Source organism: Amorphotheca resinae (genome assembly GCF_003019875.1).
Source record: "Amorphotheca resinae ATCC 22711 unplaced genomic scaffold M430scaffold_9, whole genome shotgun sequence".
Classification (NCBI taxonomy): Eukaryota; Fungi; Ascomycota; class Leotiomycetes; order Helotiales; family Amorphothecaceae; genus Amorphotheca; species Amorphotheca resinae.
The window spans coordinates 298,956-315,189 of record NW_020194479.1 but is presented as its reverse complement, the minus strand read 5'-3'; the positions used below and the strand labels follow the sequence as shown (position 1 = coordinate 315,189).

At 48.7% G+C, this 16,234-nt stretch overlaps 6 protein-coding genes across 6 annotated transcripts; 4 read left to right on the top strand and 2 right to left on the bottom strand.

Annotated features, from left to right (window-relative positions):
- Positions 1-71: 71 nt before the first annotated feature.
- Positions 72-2,435, bottom strand: M430DRAFT_36077 (hypothetical protein). The gene is made up of 6 exons (XM_024866864.1): positions 2,148-2,435; positions 1,981-2,085; positions 1,903-1,927; positions 705-1,854; positions 542-651; positions 72-483 (listed from the first exon to the last, which is right to left on the bottom strand). The coding sequence occupies exons 1-6, from the start codon at positions 2,277-2,279 to the stop codon at positions 227-229; spliced, it is 1,779 nt and encodes a 592-aa protein (XP_024718830.1). The 5' UTR covers positions 2,280-2,435; the 3' UTR covers positions 72-226.
- A 596-nt stretch (positions 2,436-3,031) lies between these two features.
- M430DRAFT_60035 (hypothetical protein) lies at positions 3,032-4,763 on the top strand (the record flags this gene model as incomplete). The annotated part of the gene is made up of 4 exons (XM_024868836.1): positions 3,032-3,185; positions 3,268-3,518; positions 3,570-3,745; positions 3,794-4,763. 4 exons carry the CDS (start codon positions 3,032-3,034, stop codon positions 4,686-4,688), a joined length of 1,476 nt encoding a protein of 491 aa, XP_024718829.1. The 3' UTR covers positions 4,689-4,763.
- A 206-nt stretch (positions 4,764-4,969) lies between these two features.
- Positions 4,970-6,741, bottom strand: M430DRAFT_124497 (hypothetical protein). The gene is made up of 4 exons (XM_024861918.1): positions 6,602-6,741; positions 6,430-6,546; positions 5,476-6,373; positions 4,970-5,405 (listed from the first exon to the last, which is right to left on the bottom strand). Exons 1-4 carry the CDS (start codon positions 6,659-6,661, stop codon positions 5,044-5,046), a joined length of 1,437 nt encoding a protein of 478 aa, XP_024718828.1. The 5' UTR covers positions 6,662-6,741; the 3' UTR covers positions 4,970-5,043.
- A 773-nt stretch (positions 6,742-7,514) lies between these two features.
- On the top strand, positions 7,515-9,936 carry M430DRAFT_36076 (hypothetical protein). The gene is made up of 6 exons (XM_024866863.1): positions 7,515-7,932; positions 7,991-8,179; positions 8,245-8,266; positions 8,315-8,426; positions 8,516-8,812; positions 8,863-9,936. The coding sequence occupies exons 1-6, from the start codon at positions 7,726-7,728 to the stop codon at positions 9,638-9,640; spliced, it is 1,605 nt and encodes a 534-aa protein (XP_024718827.1). The 5' UTR covers positions 7,515-7,725; the 3' UTR covers positions 9,641-9,936.
- Positions 9,937-10,154: 218 nt separating this feature from the next.
- Positions 10,155-11,321, top strand: M430DRAFT_143203 (hypothetical protein; the record flags this gene model as incomplete). Its single annotated transcript, XM_024862806.1, has 3 exons — positions 10,155-10,390; positions 10,446-10,537; positions 10,589-11,321. 3 exons carry the CDS (start codon positions 10,155-10,157, stop codon positions 11,188-11,190), a joined length of 930 nt encoding a protein of 309 aa, XP_024718826.1. The 3' UTR covers positions 11,191-11,321.
- A 2,058-nt stretch (positions 11,322-13,379) lies between these two features.
- M430DRAFT_43669 (hypothetical protein) lies at positions 13,380-16,197 on the top strand. The gene is made up of 7 exons (XM_024867639.1): positions 13,380-13,882; positions 13,941-13,981; positions 14,040-14,390; positions 14,447-14,673; positions 14,734-14,786; positions 14,840-14,961; positions 15,011-16,197. Exons 1-7 carry the CDS (start codon positions 13,451-13,453, stop codon positions 16,119-16,121), a joined length of 2,337 nt encoding a protein of 778 aa, XP_024718825.1. The 5' UTR covers positions 13,380-13,450; the 3' UTR covers positions 16,122-16,197.
- The last annotated feature ends 37 nt before the right edge of the window (positions 16,198-16,234 follow it).

Genomic DNA, 16,234 nt, shown 5'->3' with positions numbered 1-16,234 from the left:
ATAAACATGGTGAGTACATTCTGGCGTCAGGCCCACTGATTATAGTAGCCGCGAAAGATATGAAACGACTGGTGCTAATGGTCTCAGAAACAAACGTGGACTGTCTCGAACGGACACCAGCGAAATTGGGTATCACGATCTCCACCCACCGCCTAGATTGTGCTATCAAATCCAGAAATTCGTGATGCCTATCCTTCTCATCGAGCTAGGATAGATAGTCTATTATCTATAGATCCCACCAACTTTCATGCCAATCCCTCAAGTCCACCCTCTCTGGAGCTTTCAAATATGGAGTCAGATCCGAGTCAGGGTCAAGCTCCTTCTTCGTCCAGCCGTTCCCCCAGTACGCAAACCGATTTTTACTTGTATTTTCTGGCCGCAGCTCGTACTCGAAATCTTCCCAGCGCGGAGAGCGGCGTATGAAATTGACGTGCGCCGCACTTCCAGGCCAGTGGCCGTTGATCCGTCCTCCTGGTCGACCTCCTTAAAGAAACAGGATGTTAGCCTACAATCAGTTGAGTCAAACTGCTGGATAACATACCATTGGTCCAAGAGCTACACCCTTCACTAAGCACTGTCTTGGGAAAGAATGCATCACAGTACTCAACAAAGTCATCTGCCGCCTCCTTCGAAGGCACAATCGTCCGGATCCTAAAATCAAAGATTTAGTACGCCTTTTCAACGGGATATGAAATGGGACATACCCTTCGCCGCTAACCTTCCGCAATACACGCGCTATATATGTGACCTGGTTCTCCACGCTATGCGGAAGAGTCCCAGAATGGCCAGAGGCGTTAGGCCCGTGTATGAAAAGTAGGTTTGGAAATCCAGGCGTCGCAATTCCAAGGTATGAATAAGGAAAGCCAAACTTGCCGTCTGGTTTCCATGCCAAAGCAAGATTCACGTCCCCAGAGACGATGGGGAAAGGGACAGCATAGTCAACGTTGGCGCCAGTTGAACAGATCACGGCGTCCACGGGACGGTGGACCCCATCTACAGTCTCAATCCCATCTTTGGTAAATCGCTTGATGGGAGTCTGGATGAAGCTGACGTTCTCTTTGCTCAAAGCTTCGAGATACCCGGGGCCAGGTGTCAACCTGCGGCAGTGCGGTGAAAAGTCCGGAACGAGGCTATCAAGCAGCTCAGGCTTATCTGTCAACCGCTTTGCCATTATTGTCTTAAATTCCTCCCGCGCGGCCAAATTCTCCTTCGAATTCTTGAACAAAGCTGCAAAGCGCCTCCAGTAAGTTTCCTCGAGTGTTTTGCGGTACTTCAAATACTTCTCTGGATCTCTAAACTCCTTCAGTTGCTCTGGACTGAAGTACATCGGCTCTGCTTTCCTGTCGTGCCCACCAACTGAGCCGGCAATCCACGTCTTTGAGCGAGCGTAATGGTCGAGGTGCTTGACAACTTTCTGAAGCTCAGGGACGACTTGAATGCCGCTCGCGCCATTGCCAATAACTGCAACAGTTTTGCCCCTGGGGTCGAAATTTGGATCCCAGTTCGAGGAATGCCTTAGGTGGCCTTGATACTCATCAATCCCCGGATAATCGGGCAGCTTCCAGGCATTGAAGCGTCCGATTGCTGTGATCAGGATGTCGAACTTCTCCACCACAGTTTCCTGGCTAGTCAGGTCTGTGACCTGCAGCACCCATTGGGCATCTCCCGGGTGCCACTGGGCATGTTGGATCTTATTGCTGAACTTTATATAACGGTACACATCGTACTTCGCTGCTACCTTCTGCCAATATGCCCGGATCTCATGACCTTGGGCAAATTCCTCTGTCCATTGCGTTTCGGGAGCGAAAGTGCTCTGGTACACGTTTGCTGGGACATCGCATCGTACACCGGGATCTATTTCCGGTCAGACTCCCCTGTGTTAAAGAGGCAGGACATGCTTACATATATTCTCAAGCCACGTTCCGCCCTATTCAAGTATCAGGGATATTCTCTTGGATTATGTTGGTGATGAAGACGTACAACATCACTGTTCTTCTCGTAGATTGTCAACTCTATTCCGGGTACCTTGGCCGGTAGAAGGATGCCAGCCGTGATGCCAGAAATACCAGCTCCAATCACTGCTACCTGCAAGACTCAAGATCAGTTGGAGGACACGCTCTCTGGCAGGACGAAGCGGATCTCCATACCCGCAATGTCCGGACAGAGTCAACAGGATGATCCTCGAGCTCGAACTTTGGCCTCGCAGTCTTTTCCCCACCATTGCTTGTCAGGTGTTGTGACAGGCTTTCCAGCCTCGCCCTTGCCTTTTCGTCAGCCATTATTTCTAAGATTTTAATTTTTCGAGGTCAACGGATGCGAAAGCAACAAGGCGTCTCCGAAGCTGGCCAGGCCACCGACCCCTCTTGTTCTTATTATTCCCGGTATCTCAGACGTTATCACCACGGTGCTTTTATTGTCTAGAATGCGGACCATTAATAATCTGACAGCGCCGTAGTAAATGGGCGGCGGGGGTCCTCCAGCACAAACGTCAAACTCGCTTGGATTGTGTCATCTCCGGAAATGTCCCAAAGTCGTCCAACTGGGATAGGCCCAGCTTGGGCCTGTCCTCTGCAGTGCTACCCCATCCTATCGCTATGGTATGATGGATACGGTGGGCCCCCGATGCGTCCCGCGCGATGGTGTCAGTGCAGGGCTCAATGAGGACGTCCGATGTGCGCCAAGGCTGTGGGTCACGTGCTGGCCTTCCATGTCCATGCGTAGCCTCCTCACTACTACTGGGCATGCTGGCAGATTTGCTTTCCTTCATATGCTTACCAGGTCAATATGCAGGTGGCTCTACGGGTAGTTGTCGTGGTAGCTCCGCGGCACGTTTTGACCCATGTTGCTTTTGTCTTGGACTCTTGGGCCTTGGAAGTTGGGAGATTTCCTGGCGCGGCCGTAATCCCACGCGCATCAGGAACGCCTATCTTGGGGGAGCGGGGTCTTCTCAGGACTTAAGTATATATTTCATTCTCTCCCATTGTGTATTGTTTTTGTGGCATCTGGTCCTTGTACCTCAAACTCTTTCACCATGCACGCCAAACGTCAAGGACGGGCCCCTTGGCACTGGTATGCCAAAGATGATACCCCCGAGGAGCGGAAGCTCATTATTAAACTCGATCTTCTTATTGTCCCATATGCTGTCGTTGCTTACTGGATAAAGTACATCGACCAGTCAAATCTGAGTAAGTGCTTGTTTATGCTATGCCATCTGTTCCCAGAAACCCCAACGCTCCATGTAACTTCATTGGTCTTACACACTCATAGACAATGCCTATGTATCTGGTCTCAAAGAAAATTTGGGCTTCAATTCAAACCAACTTGTCAACCTTAACGCCATGTACACGGCAGGGGCTGTTATCGGTCAGCTTCCCTTTACATTCCTCTTCCCAATGTTCCCAATGAACTATACCATTCCTGCTCTTGAGGCTGGATGGGGTCTCTTTACGCTTTTGCAATATCGCGCCCAGGGTTATGGGGAGCTTATGGCTTATCGTTTTTTTGTTGGCATTTTCGAGGTAGGTGATACAGTCAAGGCCTGATTTCGTCCTTGCTCACCGATCCCCCAGGCTGCATTCTTCCCAGGAGTGCATTTCGTATTGGGTGCTTGGTATAGAGGCGATGAGATTGGCCGCCGGGGTGGTATATTCTACGTCGGTCAAATGCTAGGAACTCTGACAGCGGGTCTGGTTCAAAGCGGAGCCTCCGCCCATCTTGATGGTGTAAGGGGCTTGGCAGGTTGGAGGTAAGCAAACCCAGTCAATGATACGCGTGTTTTCTAAAACCCTTGTAGATGGACATTCATTATCAATGCCCTGATTACAATTCCAGTTGCCATTGCTGGGGTATTCGTCTGGCCAGGAACACCAGCAAAACCAAACAAGCTCTTCCTTTCGGATAAGGACTTGGCTCTAGCTGTCAAACGTCTCGAAGAGACGAAAGCAGACACCAAAAACGAAGTGAGACAAAGCAAATGGCGACTCTTGCGAAACATAGCAACCGATTGGCGAATATACATACTGACATTTTGGGATATACTATTCTGGAACGCCTCATCCTCATCTTCTGGCGCCTACCTCCTCTGGCTCAAAAGCCTCAAGCGCTTCTCAGCCCCTAGAATAAACCAGCTGGGGACCACCGCCCCGGCGCTTGGTATATTCTATGTCCTCTTTGTCAACTTCAGCTCCGACCTCCTCTGGGGTCCCAGCGGGGCCATTGCCTTCGCCAACACGTGGAATTTCATCGCCATGGTTATCCTCGCTGTGTGGAACGTTCCCGAAGCCGCCAAATGGTTCGCATTCAACAGTTCCTATACGCCGGTGGCCCAGAGCAGCGTTCTCTACGGCTGGACCAACGACATGCTGCGGCACAACACGGCGGAGCGCTCCATCATCCTCGTGATCATGAATTTGATAGCCCAGAGTACGACGGCATGGACGAGCGTGCTGGTGTTCCCTACGGTTGAGGGCCCCCGCTTCCTCAAAGGCTATACATTCTGTGCGGTGAATTCCTTCGTGTTGGTGTTGGTTACGTACCTGGTTGTGAGGCCGTACGCTCGCGCGCTGGAGAGGAAGTTCGAGTCTGGCCAACGGAGCCAGGAGGAAGTGGCTGGGTCTGAGGAGGAAGTGAGTGACGAGAACGATGTGACTAATAAGGGTGTTACGGTTACTACGCAGGTGGTTAAATGATGTCGTTTCGTACAGGAGAACTTGTATTGGGAGGGGGGAGAAGGTACATGATTCAAATATGAGAATATAGGTGACTGAGAGTAGATGCTTTGCAATCAGAGCATTTGCATCTATCCTATATTTGGAACTTTTGTGACAGAGCAGTGCAGTGACCATCGCCATCGCCATCCAGTGCTGAAGAAGACTTGCTACATTCTATTGTCTTGCCCGAATCCTCTACATTCCTTACTATTATTTGGTGTAAAGTATTAGAGCATTCAAGATAGGTAGCACCACAGCAGGTGCATATCTCTATAATATATTAGACAGTGTATTACATGCTTTTGTTCTATTTACCACCCCAGACACTACGGCCCTACACCGCTGTTTCTATATCTGATTTCTTGACTAAACCCTTCCCGTAGAATTCCCTTTCCTCAAATACTTTGACATCATCCTCCGCAAACAGTCTTCCATTTTTCTCGGCCTTGATCCTAAGTCTCCTGATCCTCATTACATCATATTCGATGTTGCGCGTAAGCCACCATGTCCAAACGTTAGCAAGCCAGCCAAACCCAATGGCACCTGCACAAATACCAAAAGGTAGTTTGTACCCGTTGTAGGCGTAACGCGATTTGAACATCTGTGGTCCAACGGCACCACCGACCTGTCCAACACAGGATTGGAAGGCTAGTGTGAATGCTGTGCCCGTGGTGCCCGTAAGTGATGAGGAACGCCCTGCGTTGCCGTGTTAGTCTTGTTGTTCCAACTAAGGTAAGGAAGGAGTCGCTATCGGGGAAAGACTTACAGGCCCAGAAAGGGATAAAGTAGACGGAGTAGAACATGGTGCCCAGAACGCAAGCTACGTACACAGCATACTTCTCCGTCGTAGCAGCAAGGACAATAAAGAAAGCCAAAGCGCCGGCGCAGATCCACATGATGAACGCAGGGCGTGTCATGTATGCGCGGTCCAAGAACCATCCCGCGAAGATAATTGCAAGCACAGATGCTGCAGAAGGGGGGATGTTGAGCAGCTGGTTCCTTGGAAGGCCCGCGAATCCGAGACTGGTCGTCACGGTAGGTAATTGCCAACTCAAACCATATCCACCGAGGTTGAGGAGAAGTTGCGACAGCATGAAAGAATAGGTCCGTGGATTGCGTAGGGAGGCAATGATCTCGCTCTTACTAAATGCTGCATCCTCAGTCCTCGGTGCATTCTCTGAAAGTCTTGCCTCCAGATACTCTTGCTCTCTCGGCGTGAGCCATGAGTTTGAACGTGGTGATTTTGGGTAATCAGGAAGCACGAAGAATACGACGATGGAGAATACCATGGTGGCAACGCCCTCCAGGAGATACACCCATTGCCAAGCACTCATGCCGCGCATCCCGTCCATGTAGGAGATGCCATATGCGAGAAGGGAACCCACAATCCCGGAACAGTTCTGGAAGCCGAACATCCACATGATTGGCTTGCCCATCTCGTCACTGCGGTACCAACTGCACAGCTGAGCCGCTATTCCGGGGAACATCCCTGCCTCCATCAACCCAAGGAAGAATCGGGCGGCATATAGACCTTGCCTGTTCTTGACTGCTGCATGACAGGCTAGGACTGCCCCCCAGGAGAAAATGATGCGGAATTGCCAGTTTCGCGGTGAGACCTTCTTTAGCAAGAGGTTGCTGGGAACTTCGAAAACGATGTAGCTAATCTGAAGGGTGTGAGCGAGAGGTCAAGAGACAAGAGGGGGATATCAATTATACGAACAAAGTAGATTGACTGGACCCAGTTGTACTGATCAGCTGTCATATTAAGCTGGACCAAGATATTCGAAGGCTTGCCCAATTGTAGGACTTTGACGCTGGCTGCATTTGAATAGTCGATCTACTTGATTATTAGCATCTCTGCACATAGAAACCGCAGTGCCTTGACTGCTTACGTTCTTAATGATGTACATCATCCCGATAAGCCACAGAAATCTCCTGTCAACTTTCCGCATGATAGCCTTGTCCTCTTCTGGGCTGAAGGAGGAGAGAAAGGCTACACGGTCAGCTGCCGCATCGCTGTGCAAGCTGTCTGGTGTAGCCACAGAATCCACTCCCTGGACCTTTGCAGGTATTTCATCGGCTTTTCCAGGCTCTACCGCCACAGTCTCGGGCGAGGCTGAAGGTGAACGGGAGAAGAATTTCATTTTGTGAACATCAATGTCGATTCGAGCACCACCGTCCGCAAGCTTGGATGTACTTGGAACTTATATGGAAAATGGACTCGACGATCCACACCTGTCAAATCCACGACCACGCGGCAACAGCCCGCGGAGGGGAAGCCCAGAGCAAGCCAAGTACTTACCTTGAAAGCAAAAATGGGGCGCCATCATGAAGATTGAAGGATTGGCTTGGGAAAAGATTTTCTCCCCATAACTTACTGGTGGCCATATTCTCGCATAGCCGACGCTGCTACGACCGGTATGGGGGAATTGTGCAAAGCTCCGTATGATGCCATGTTCCCTTGGCTGTGCGTAATAACCCCGTGGTAAGCACGCAATGGCGGACGACTGACCCTAGCACTCGCAAAGTTGGGGTGAGACACGGGCAAAGATAAGGGAAAAGGAAAACGAAAATGAAATATAGAGTACAGTACAGATGCGAGAAGGGGACCTAGTATAGACAAATAAATAAATAAAATAAAACACATGAAGTCAAAGGCAAGCGAGGGAAGTCAACCGGAGATAAAATGGCCAAAAACAAGACAACCGCGAAGCGGGAAACGGAGAAAGGAAACGCCGCGGTCAAACACGCCTGCTATCCACAGATATCTAACCTTACTCCTAGTGCACGATGCTTATCCGGAGGCAGCGACAGGGGAGAATGAGATCCGTTTCTAGAACCCCAGGAATTGCGGCATGGCGCTGCTGAGCGGAATGTTGCCATGGGGGGGTTGATGGCGTGCGACTGAGGGGTCCAGAATCCCGCGAGGGACTCATGGAGAGCACTGAAATTGAAGCTGTCCCCTTCCTATCCTCAATTCTCAACCTCCAGTCATTAAGCATTTATTACCGTACCAATGCCTCGAACCAGCAAAAGAAACAGCTCCAGCACCGAGGATGCGCGCTCGTCGCCAGCGAAGCGTCTGCGAAGCTCCAGCAATGGCACGGCCGACCAAAAAGCACCCAATGCGGCTGCGGCACAGAATGGCCATGCGAAAAAGCAGATTCTGTTGAATGCTTTCGACATGTCTACCGTAGGCCATTTGAGCCCCGGGCAATGGAAGGTATTGCTGCGCGACGCAGTCCAGCTCTAGAGATACGAAAGGCTGATGTTCCCGACAGAATCCAAAGGACCGCTCGGCCTACAAGCGGGATCTGCAGTATTGGATCGACCTTGCAAAGATCCTGGAACGAGGGGACATCAACACACTCTTCCTCGCAGACACATATGGCGGGTATGATACATACGAGGGGAGCCTGGACAATTGCATCCGGAGGGCGGCGCAATGGCCAGTGACAGACCCTACCATTGTGAGTTTTGATAGACGCTCAAACACTTGATAGAATAATTACGGAGTATTGACATGCCTGTGAAGCCAATTAGTGCAATGGCCGCCGGTAATGCCTCTCGTATATAATTCTGTATTCATCAACTGATGTCAGTAGTGACAAAAAACCTCTCCTTCGGCATTACAGCCAGCACAACCTTCGAGCCGCCATTCCTGCTGGCGAAACGTTTCTCTACTCTAGATCATCTCACCGGGGGGCGAATTGGATGGTATGTTAAGCCATACAGTTCGCGTGACCTATGATTCCCAAATGCTGCTCTTACTCCGTAAGTTAAGCCCAAAGCTAATTCCCGGACAGGAACATTGTCACTTCATGGAAGAAAACAGCGTTCAAGGCCATCGGAATCGATACTCCTATAGAGCATGACGAGAGATACAAACAGGCGGATGAGTACCTACGTGTCCTCTACAAGCTGTGGGAAGGCTCGTGGAGCGACGATGCAATAATCAAGGACGTTGCAAACGATGCTTATATCGACCCTGATAAAGTGCGACAGATTAACCACCACGGCAAATATTTCAACTTAGAATCGAGACACATTGTTGACCCGTCCCCACAACGGACCCCCTTCCTCTTCCAAGCTGGCACCTCACCGTAAGTCTCTCGCATATCCACTATCCAGCAAGTCATTAAGACCAATTCAGGGCCGGATCTGCCTTTGCATCCAAGCATGCTGAAGCAATCTTCGTCACCGGGCATGCTCCCTCGGTCCTCGCCCCCAAAATAGCTAACATCCGCCGTCTCGCCAAGGAAGAAGGTCGTGATCCTGCCTCCCTCAAGTTCTTCTGCACCTTTACTCCCATCCTCGGCCGTACCGACGAGGAAGCTCAGGAGAAACTGGCAGAGGTAAAGAAATATGCATCGACCATCGGGGGTCTCGTCCTCTTCAGTGGCTGGACCGGAATCGATATCTCAAAATTGCCACTGGGCAAGGAGATCACAAAGGACGATTCGCTAGAAGCCCATAAAGTGACCTCTACGCTGAACGCGTTCACGACGACCAGCAAGAATGTACCAAAATGGACTCCCGAAGTTGTAGCAGAGGTAGCATCGATAGGGGGCCTAGGCCCCGTGTCTGTTGGATCGCCCTCAACCGTGGCCGACGAGCTCGAGCGTTGGGTCGCCGAGGCCGACGTCGACGGCTTCAATCTCGGTTATGTGACGACGCCAGGGACATTCGAGGACGTGGTGGATTTGCTGGTTCCGGAGCTGCGCAGACGTGGAATCTACCCACAGAAGACGCAGGAGGGGCTGACGGCCCGAGAGAAGGTTTATGGGCCGGGGCAGGCACGTCTGAGAAGCGATCATACAGGCAGCAAATATAAGTATGATGTCTACCAGGAAGAACCGCCGTACGTTGCAGAACCGGTGGAGAAAGAGGCAGCCAATGGGAATGGCCATGCGGTAGAAGCACAGGCCTAAGCGAAGGGGAAAGTGTAGGTATAAAACATGTACCAAGAATAAGGTATTTATCTTACCTAGTATGTGAGCACGGAGGAAGAAGAAAAGAAAAGAACATCTACCCGAGATCCAAATTCCCCGGCCTCCGAGATCCCAATCCCGATCCCGATCCCAACGCGGGACCCCTGTCCGGGCCGACCGGGCCGCTCCTTTCCCAACAAGTCAAACGGCCGGATCTGAAACATTAGCCCGGTCGGCGCTCCACAAAAGCCCACCGCGGCCATGGTTCAAGCCACGCGCGCCGTTTTCGGATTGGCCAAAAGTCGACGATCCTGCCCACTCACCTCCGTACTAGAAAGAAATATGTGGATACGAGACACAGCCATATTCGTGTCCGTTATTATTGTCGTTTCGATTGTTTGTTTCGAAACGATGTCTCCTTCACATGAACGCCCATATGCTTCCCTTTCCACTGTCGCAGCGTCGAAACTTTCGCGGCATCCTAGTCGCCTTTATCGGGGCCGTGGCCATCTGCATGCTCTGGAGAGCCTCATTCCGTAGCGTCTCTCCAGCTGCCATTGGCGTCCCCCAGAATCCTCGGCCGACCAGCATTTCAAAAGCATTTGTTGTTGCCAGCAGAGCAAAAGATGACATCTCATGGGTGCGGAAGCATCTCTCGGGATGGGACGTCAAACGATTTATTGTAGACTCTTCCTTTGCCCAATACACGGTGCCAGAGAACAAAGGTCGCGAGGCCATGGTGTATTTGACGTGAGTCTCGTGCCCAGATACCGGTTGTACGTTTGACTGAAACGTGTTCGATCAGATATATCATTGACGCCTACGACAAGCTCCCTGATGTCACTGTATTCATGCACAGCAGCAGGTATCAGTGGCACAATGACGATCCGCTCTACGGTAAAATAGCACTCCAATTTTCCCTGGACGAGATTGCTGACATGACTTCAGACGGCGTTCCATTGCTGCAAAACCTGCAGCTACCGTATATCATCTCTCAGGGATATGCAAATCTCCGCTGCGTTTGGACCCTAGGGTGTCCATCTGAGCTGAAGCTCGATCAACAAGGCAACAGTGATCCTGAAGCCGAGCAGAGTACCCAGTCTACCTATCCTCAAGCTTTCAGAGAGCTTTTCCCTGGAGAACAGGTTCCTGATGTTGTCGGTGTCGCTTGTTGCGCACAGTTTGCAGTGACAAGAGACAAGATCCTCGAGAGGCCCATTGAAGACTACAAACGCTACAGACAGTGGCTGTTAGACACGCCACTCGATGACGATATTAGTGGCCGGATATTAGAATATTCGTGGCATATTATATTTGGCAAGCCCCATGTCTATTGCCCGAATGCAAAGCAGTGTTATTGCAACACTTTTGGTCTATGTAACTTAGACTGCGATGGAGAGGATAAGTGTGGGGAACGTTGGCCATTCCCACCTTATTCGACACTGCCTCAAGGATGGCCGACAGTAGGATGGGATGGGAAGAGTCGTGACCAAGGAGTTCTTGCAAACTTGCGACAAGTGGCGATGTCTTCGGAAAATCAAAGCGCGTGAAGAATCATTTCTGCAACTCTGTTTCGTGGGCCGCATATAGAAGGGAATGGAGTCTTGAGCTGCTTTTGTATTATATTAGAAGGTGTTGTAGGAGAATTTGGATAAGGTTAGCTAAAATAGAGCGATTTTACACCTGAAGATGTCAACCAACTGCCGGCCGTCTTCTGCCTGCATCTTGTTGTCGACTGTTCCCCCAGTCTTTTGTCTATACCAGTCTCCCTGTCAGGATTTACTTTGCGTCTCTTTTCCCTCAGACTGTTCTCCTACATGAACAGTTAAACTGTACCTTTTCTTCCTAGAATATATCCAGAGATCTTCCTTGAGTAGCCCGGAATCCCGGATAGATCATAGAACCCAACATTTGCGGTTTCCTAAAACACACTTACCTGTCAGTATGACTGAACATCGAACAGTCAATACTGATGCAGATAAAAAGTCATGTTTTACGACTCCCATATTCATCAAATCAACTATTAACGATCGCCTCCCAGAAATCCGGGAACTAAAGATAGTCATTAATCACCGGTCCTGTCGGGTGCGGGGGTGGGGTCTGAGATCGATTAAAGTCCTGGGCTAATACTTAGGATCCTTGATAGAGCTTTCTCGGTGTCGTACAATAGAACAGGGTACTAACACAATGCATTGTCTTACAATCTAAAACTAAGAATGGTCGAGCTAAGATAAGAAAGCCTGATCTCTATTTTTGGGTCCAACTATTCTTTTACTCTAGTACCTCTTGACTCAAAATCGGGCTGGGTAGTCTGTTTTGAAGCCTTAGATTAATGTCATATTAAAGATGAAATGCGCAAGTCAGCGGTCACAGGCAACAGACAGGTACTTGTCATCAAGTTGAGTAAGAAGTGATTTAGTCCAGATTGCTGGCAACATTGACAGCACAATGTAAAAGGTAGGTGCTAGTGTAATCTGAGATATTTAAAACTTGACGCTAGGGTGCGAAATGGGCCTTGACGGGTATCTAGAACGGCTGAAGTCCTTCTGCTTTCGGGGGCTCAATCCAAGTTCAATTCGATTCCCTTTAATTCAATCTAAATTCTGTTCAATTACCATTGAAAGTACGTCCTTTTACCCACCTTTCACTACTGAATAGATGATTCTGCTACAAATGAGCTTTCGAACTGCCAGGAAAGGGGGTGTGAACAGATTCTGAGAAACTAGTTGTGAAGCTTGAACGATATATGAATATTGCGGCTCTAGCCTCTAGGTTAGGAAAATGGTCGAACAAACTCGAAGAAATGAAGCCAACTGCGTGATGCTACTCAACCAACTACACAGATAAAGCTTCATTTTACCTATTTGCTTTCATAATCAACGGCAGCATAGCAGAGAGAGGCGTGGCACAAGTAAGAATTTGGACAATTTGTAGGTTACAGTAAATATCTAGGTAACCGTGGGCCCTCTGACCCTCTTTTATTCCGTACAACGTATGATATTCAACTGTCGCATTACTGTCGGCGGTAAACGGCGCTCGGAGCTTCTCTTGACAGGTATCGGACGAATTTTCTGGAGGCCAAGGCTTCCGGTTTAAAGGGAATTCGTTATCTGATGGCACTAGCCAGACTAGGCTTAGGCTCCGAAAAATCTAATCAGATTGTCTTAGTGCGAGAAATTTAAACCCTGTCAGCAATCTTATCAGATTAGATGGACACCCCCCTTTGATATGTCCAGACCAAACTCCCGATAGCTCAAAGGTTTCACTAGATCAAGGTTCTTCAAGGTATCAGTGATGAGTCCAACCCCTTTTTGTATAGATAGCCAGGCTCATATATCATTAATAAACAATATCTAGCCAGTTATGGTACTAGAACATTTCTCATTCATGCTTTCTTTCTTCGATGCTAGACCAGAGGAGAAGTGTGCCTATAAAGGGACTTACGTAAGGAAAGCCTTGGCCAAGCCAGAATACCTACATCTAAGATGCAAATTGAAGCTAGAATGGTCCTCGTATTGTTCTCCATGCTTTACACGGCCAGAGGCAAGTGACAACACTGCTGGGGGTGCGAGATACCTATGGTGCTTTTCCCCTAGTCTGACTTCGCTGCAGGAATGCTCAGCCTATCAGGGCCCTTCTTTTTCAGTAGGTGGAGTATACCAAGAAGGAAATCTACAGGGGTTTATTTTTAAAAAGGGCGGTCGGGAAGCTTTCCAACATTGTGCGTGTTTTACAAGGAATTGTTTGCATTTTCTGTCCCTCCACTTCTGTCAGTACCAGAATACCACAATCCCACCTCTACCTGTCAACATGTTATGGGGACCCATTGTGGTTTCTCTCCTTCTATTCCGTCCAGCATTAGGTCTCAATGGTGTTAGTTTTTCCACAGAATGCCTTGACGGGATTGTGACTGCTGTTACCCATTTTACCTTTGCTGGAGCAGACCCCGATTATTATAATACCCTCTGCACGTATCATCTGTCCGTCTATTCTATGTGGACTGCGGCCAAACTTTATTGTAAGCCAGAGGAGATTGCAGTTTGGTCTGCAGAATACCAAGGGTATTGTGAAAGATATAGGAATATTAGATTGGTTCCGTACATCGAAGTCGAACCGGAACTTACGGATGCCTACATCAAGAGCTTACCGGTGGTCGAATTTGAAGACATTGATAAGACCAAGCTTTGGAACAGCAGTATCCTCATTTCCAAGTCGCTCCATGAGATTGGACAGAGGACAATCGTAAGTGATGGAAACCGTTCTGTTCCTGATTCTCATCTCAATATTGATTGAAATGCAGCATGTCTTCAATGAAGAAAAAGCATCACATACAAGACTTGGGTTTGGATTTCTTCCCAGAATCATGAAGAACACCCTTGGAAGATTGACGAACTTTCAGATGGGCAATATATGGCTTCTGGGGCTGTTTACTTCTCCTGGGTATCGTGGCCCGCTTCGTGAACTCATTGTTCCATTCACGGCTTGAGAGCAATATCAGCGACATTGAGAGAACGATACCATCAAGTCTAGCTCAATCTCCTTCATCTGGATTTCTCGCAATATTATATGCAGCATACCATCATATCAGGACCACCATAGTCATCCCTGCTGCATTTGGTTCTCGTTCTCAGAAACTACTATGGGATCGTTCCGTTCAAACGCGCCTGAAAGTCATTATCGTGCTGGCTTACTGGATTCTAAACCTTTTCTTATGTAGCGCCTCTTACGAAATATTTTACCCAAATCTTTAGTAGGTATCCACGTGTTCAAGACCGTGAGACTCATCAATTGTGACAACCTTTATAGCTTCACACGCACGATTCAGATCTGGCGTTATGTTTCAGATCGGACAGGAATTATATGCTACGCAAATCTACCAATGCTATGGATGTTCTCTGGGAGAAATAATGTTTTCATCTGGGCAACAGGGTGGAGCTTTTCCACCTTCAACACCTTTCACCTGAACATCGCTCTTGTCGCTACTCTGCAGGCGGTTGTTCATTCTGTTGGCTGGTCCGTAATCAAAGGGGATTGTGAGCATCTTGGTTTCTGTGGGACGTCATTTATATAACTGACTGACATTTATTGCAAAGCTGGCATCTACGCAGCATCCTGGAGCCTCAATTATTGGTATATGGGCGTTCTGGTACTCCTTAAATTTCCAATTTTTCTCTTGTAGTTTCCAGCTAACATATACAGGCTACTATATCAATGGCTTTATTGCTGATATTCTCCTCTGTACTTGTACGTCAGAGATGCTACGAGGCCTTCTTAATACTTCACATCATGTTCTCCATTTTGACAATAGTGGGCTTGTTTTGGTATGGCTTCCTGAATGATGTATCGTGGCAAAGGCTAACATTCATAAAGTCATACCGCAATTTTTCTCGGATCTTACAATGGCTATTTGTGGCCATTAGTTGTGCTCTGGCTTTTTGATCGTTCCATTCGAATCGTTCGCCTCGTCTATTGCAATCTCCACGTCAAGTTATCAGGAAGCGTGCAGCGTACATCAAGTACGGCGATATACGACGAGGAAGCCGATGTCATTAGATTGGAAGTTACGACCCCATCTAAGACTCCCCAACCAAAACCAAGTCAATATTACTTCCTATACCAGCCATTGAGATGGAAAGGATGGGAGAACCACCCCTTTACTCTCGCTAATTGGGCCCCAGCTGGCAACTCGAATATGGACGACGATCGAAGACCACTCTTGTCATCTGCCAAACTTGGTACAGACGCTGAAGTTGTTACAACAAGTCCGCACGGCCTATCCTCCAACAGAGGATCCCGTTCTTGGTCTTCAAATCCTGAACTTCTATATGACCATAGCGGAACTTACAAATTGGTGTTTTATATCCGTCCTTTTGATGGATGGACAAAACACCTTCGTGATAGATGCATGAGGCACCCAGACAAGGCTATAAATGCGAATATCATGATCGAAGGACCTTACGGCAAACCGGAACCGTTGCATCACTATGAGAACGTTATCTTCATCACAGGCGGGACCGGTGTCGCTTGTGCAATACCGTATCTTCGGGATCACATTGTCAAGTCCGCCTCTTCCTCAACACGCACACGGAATATCAACCTGATATTCGCAGCTAAGCAAACTGCCATGATCCGCAGTATCGCAATTAGTGAGCTCAAGCCAATCCTAGACCGTAGCGACGTGCATGCTACATTCTATGCCACATCAGGTCAGGAATCAGCAGCGGCAATTCGGAGGCGCGACGACGAACCATCGCTCGGTTCTAGTTTGGATGATATGGAGATTTGCCCTGGTAGACCAAATATCAAAGCTGCCATTCTGGACTTTGTTGATGAAGTAAATGCGAGTTCGGTGGGTGGCCGAATTGCAGTCCTGGTATGCGGTCCAGCTGCTATGGCGGATGAGTCTAGAGCAGCTGTCCACCAAGTATTAAAGAATGGAAAACAGGGAGTCGCATACTTTGAAGAGACGTTCGAGTGGTAACTTGTATGTAGATATCTCGAACTGAAACAACTGAGGACAAAGTGATAGAGGTGTTCCGGTCCGTGCTATTCATAAACTTAGTCAGAATTGAGTCAAGATTTAAATAGATACTT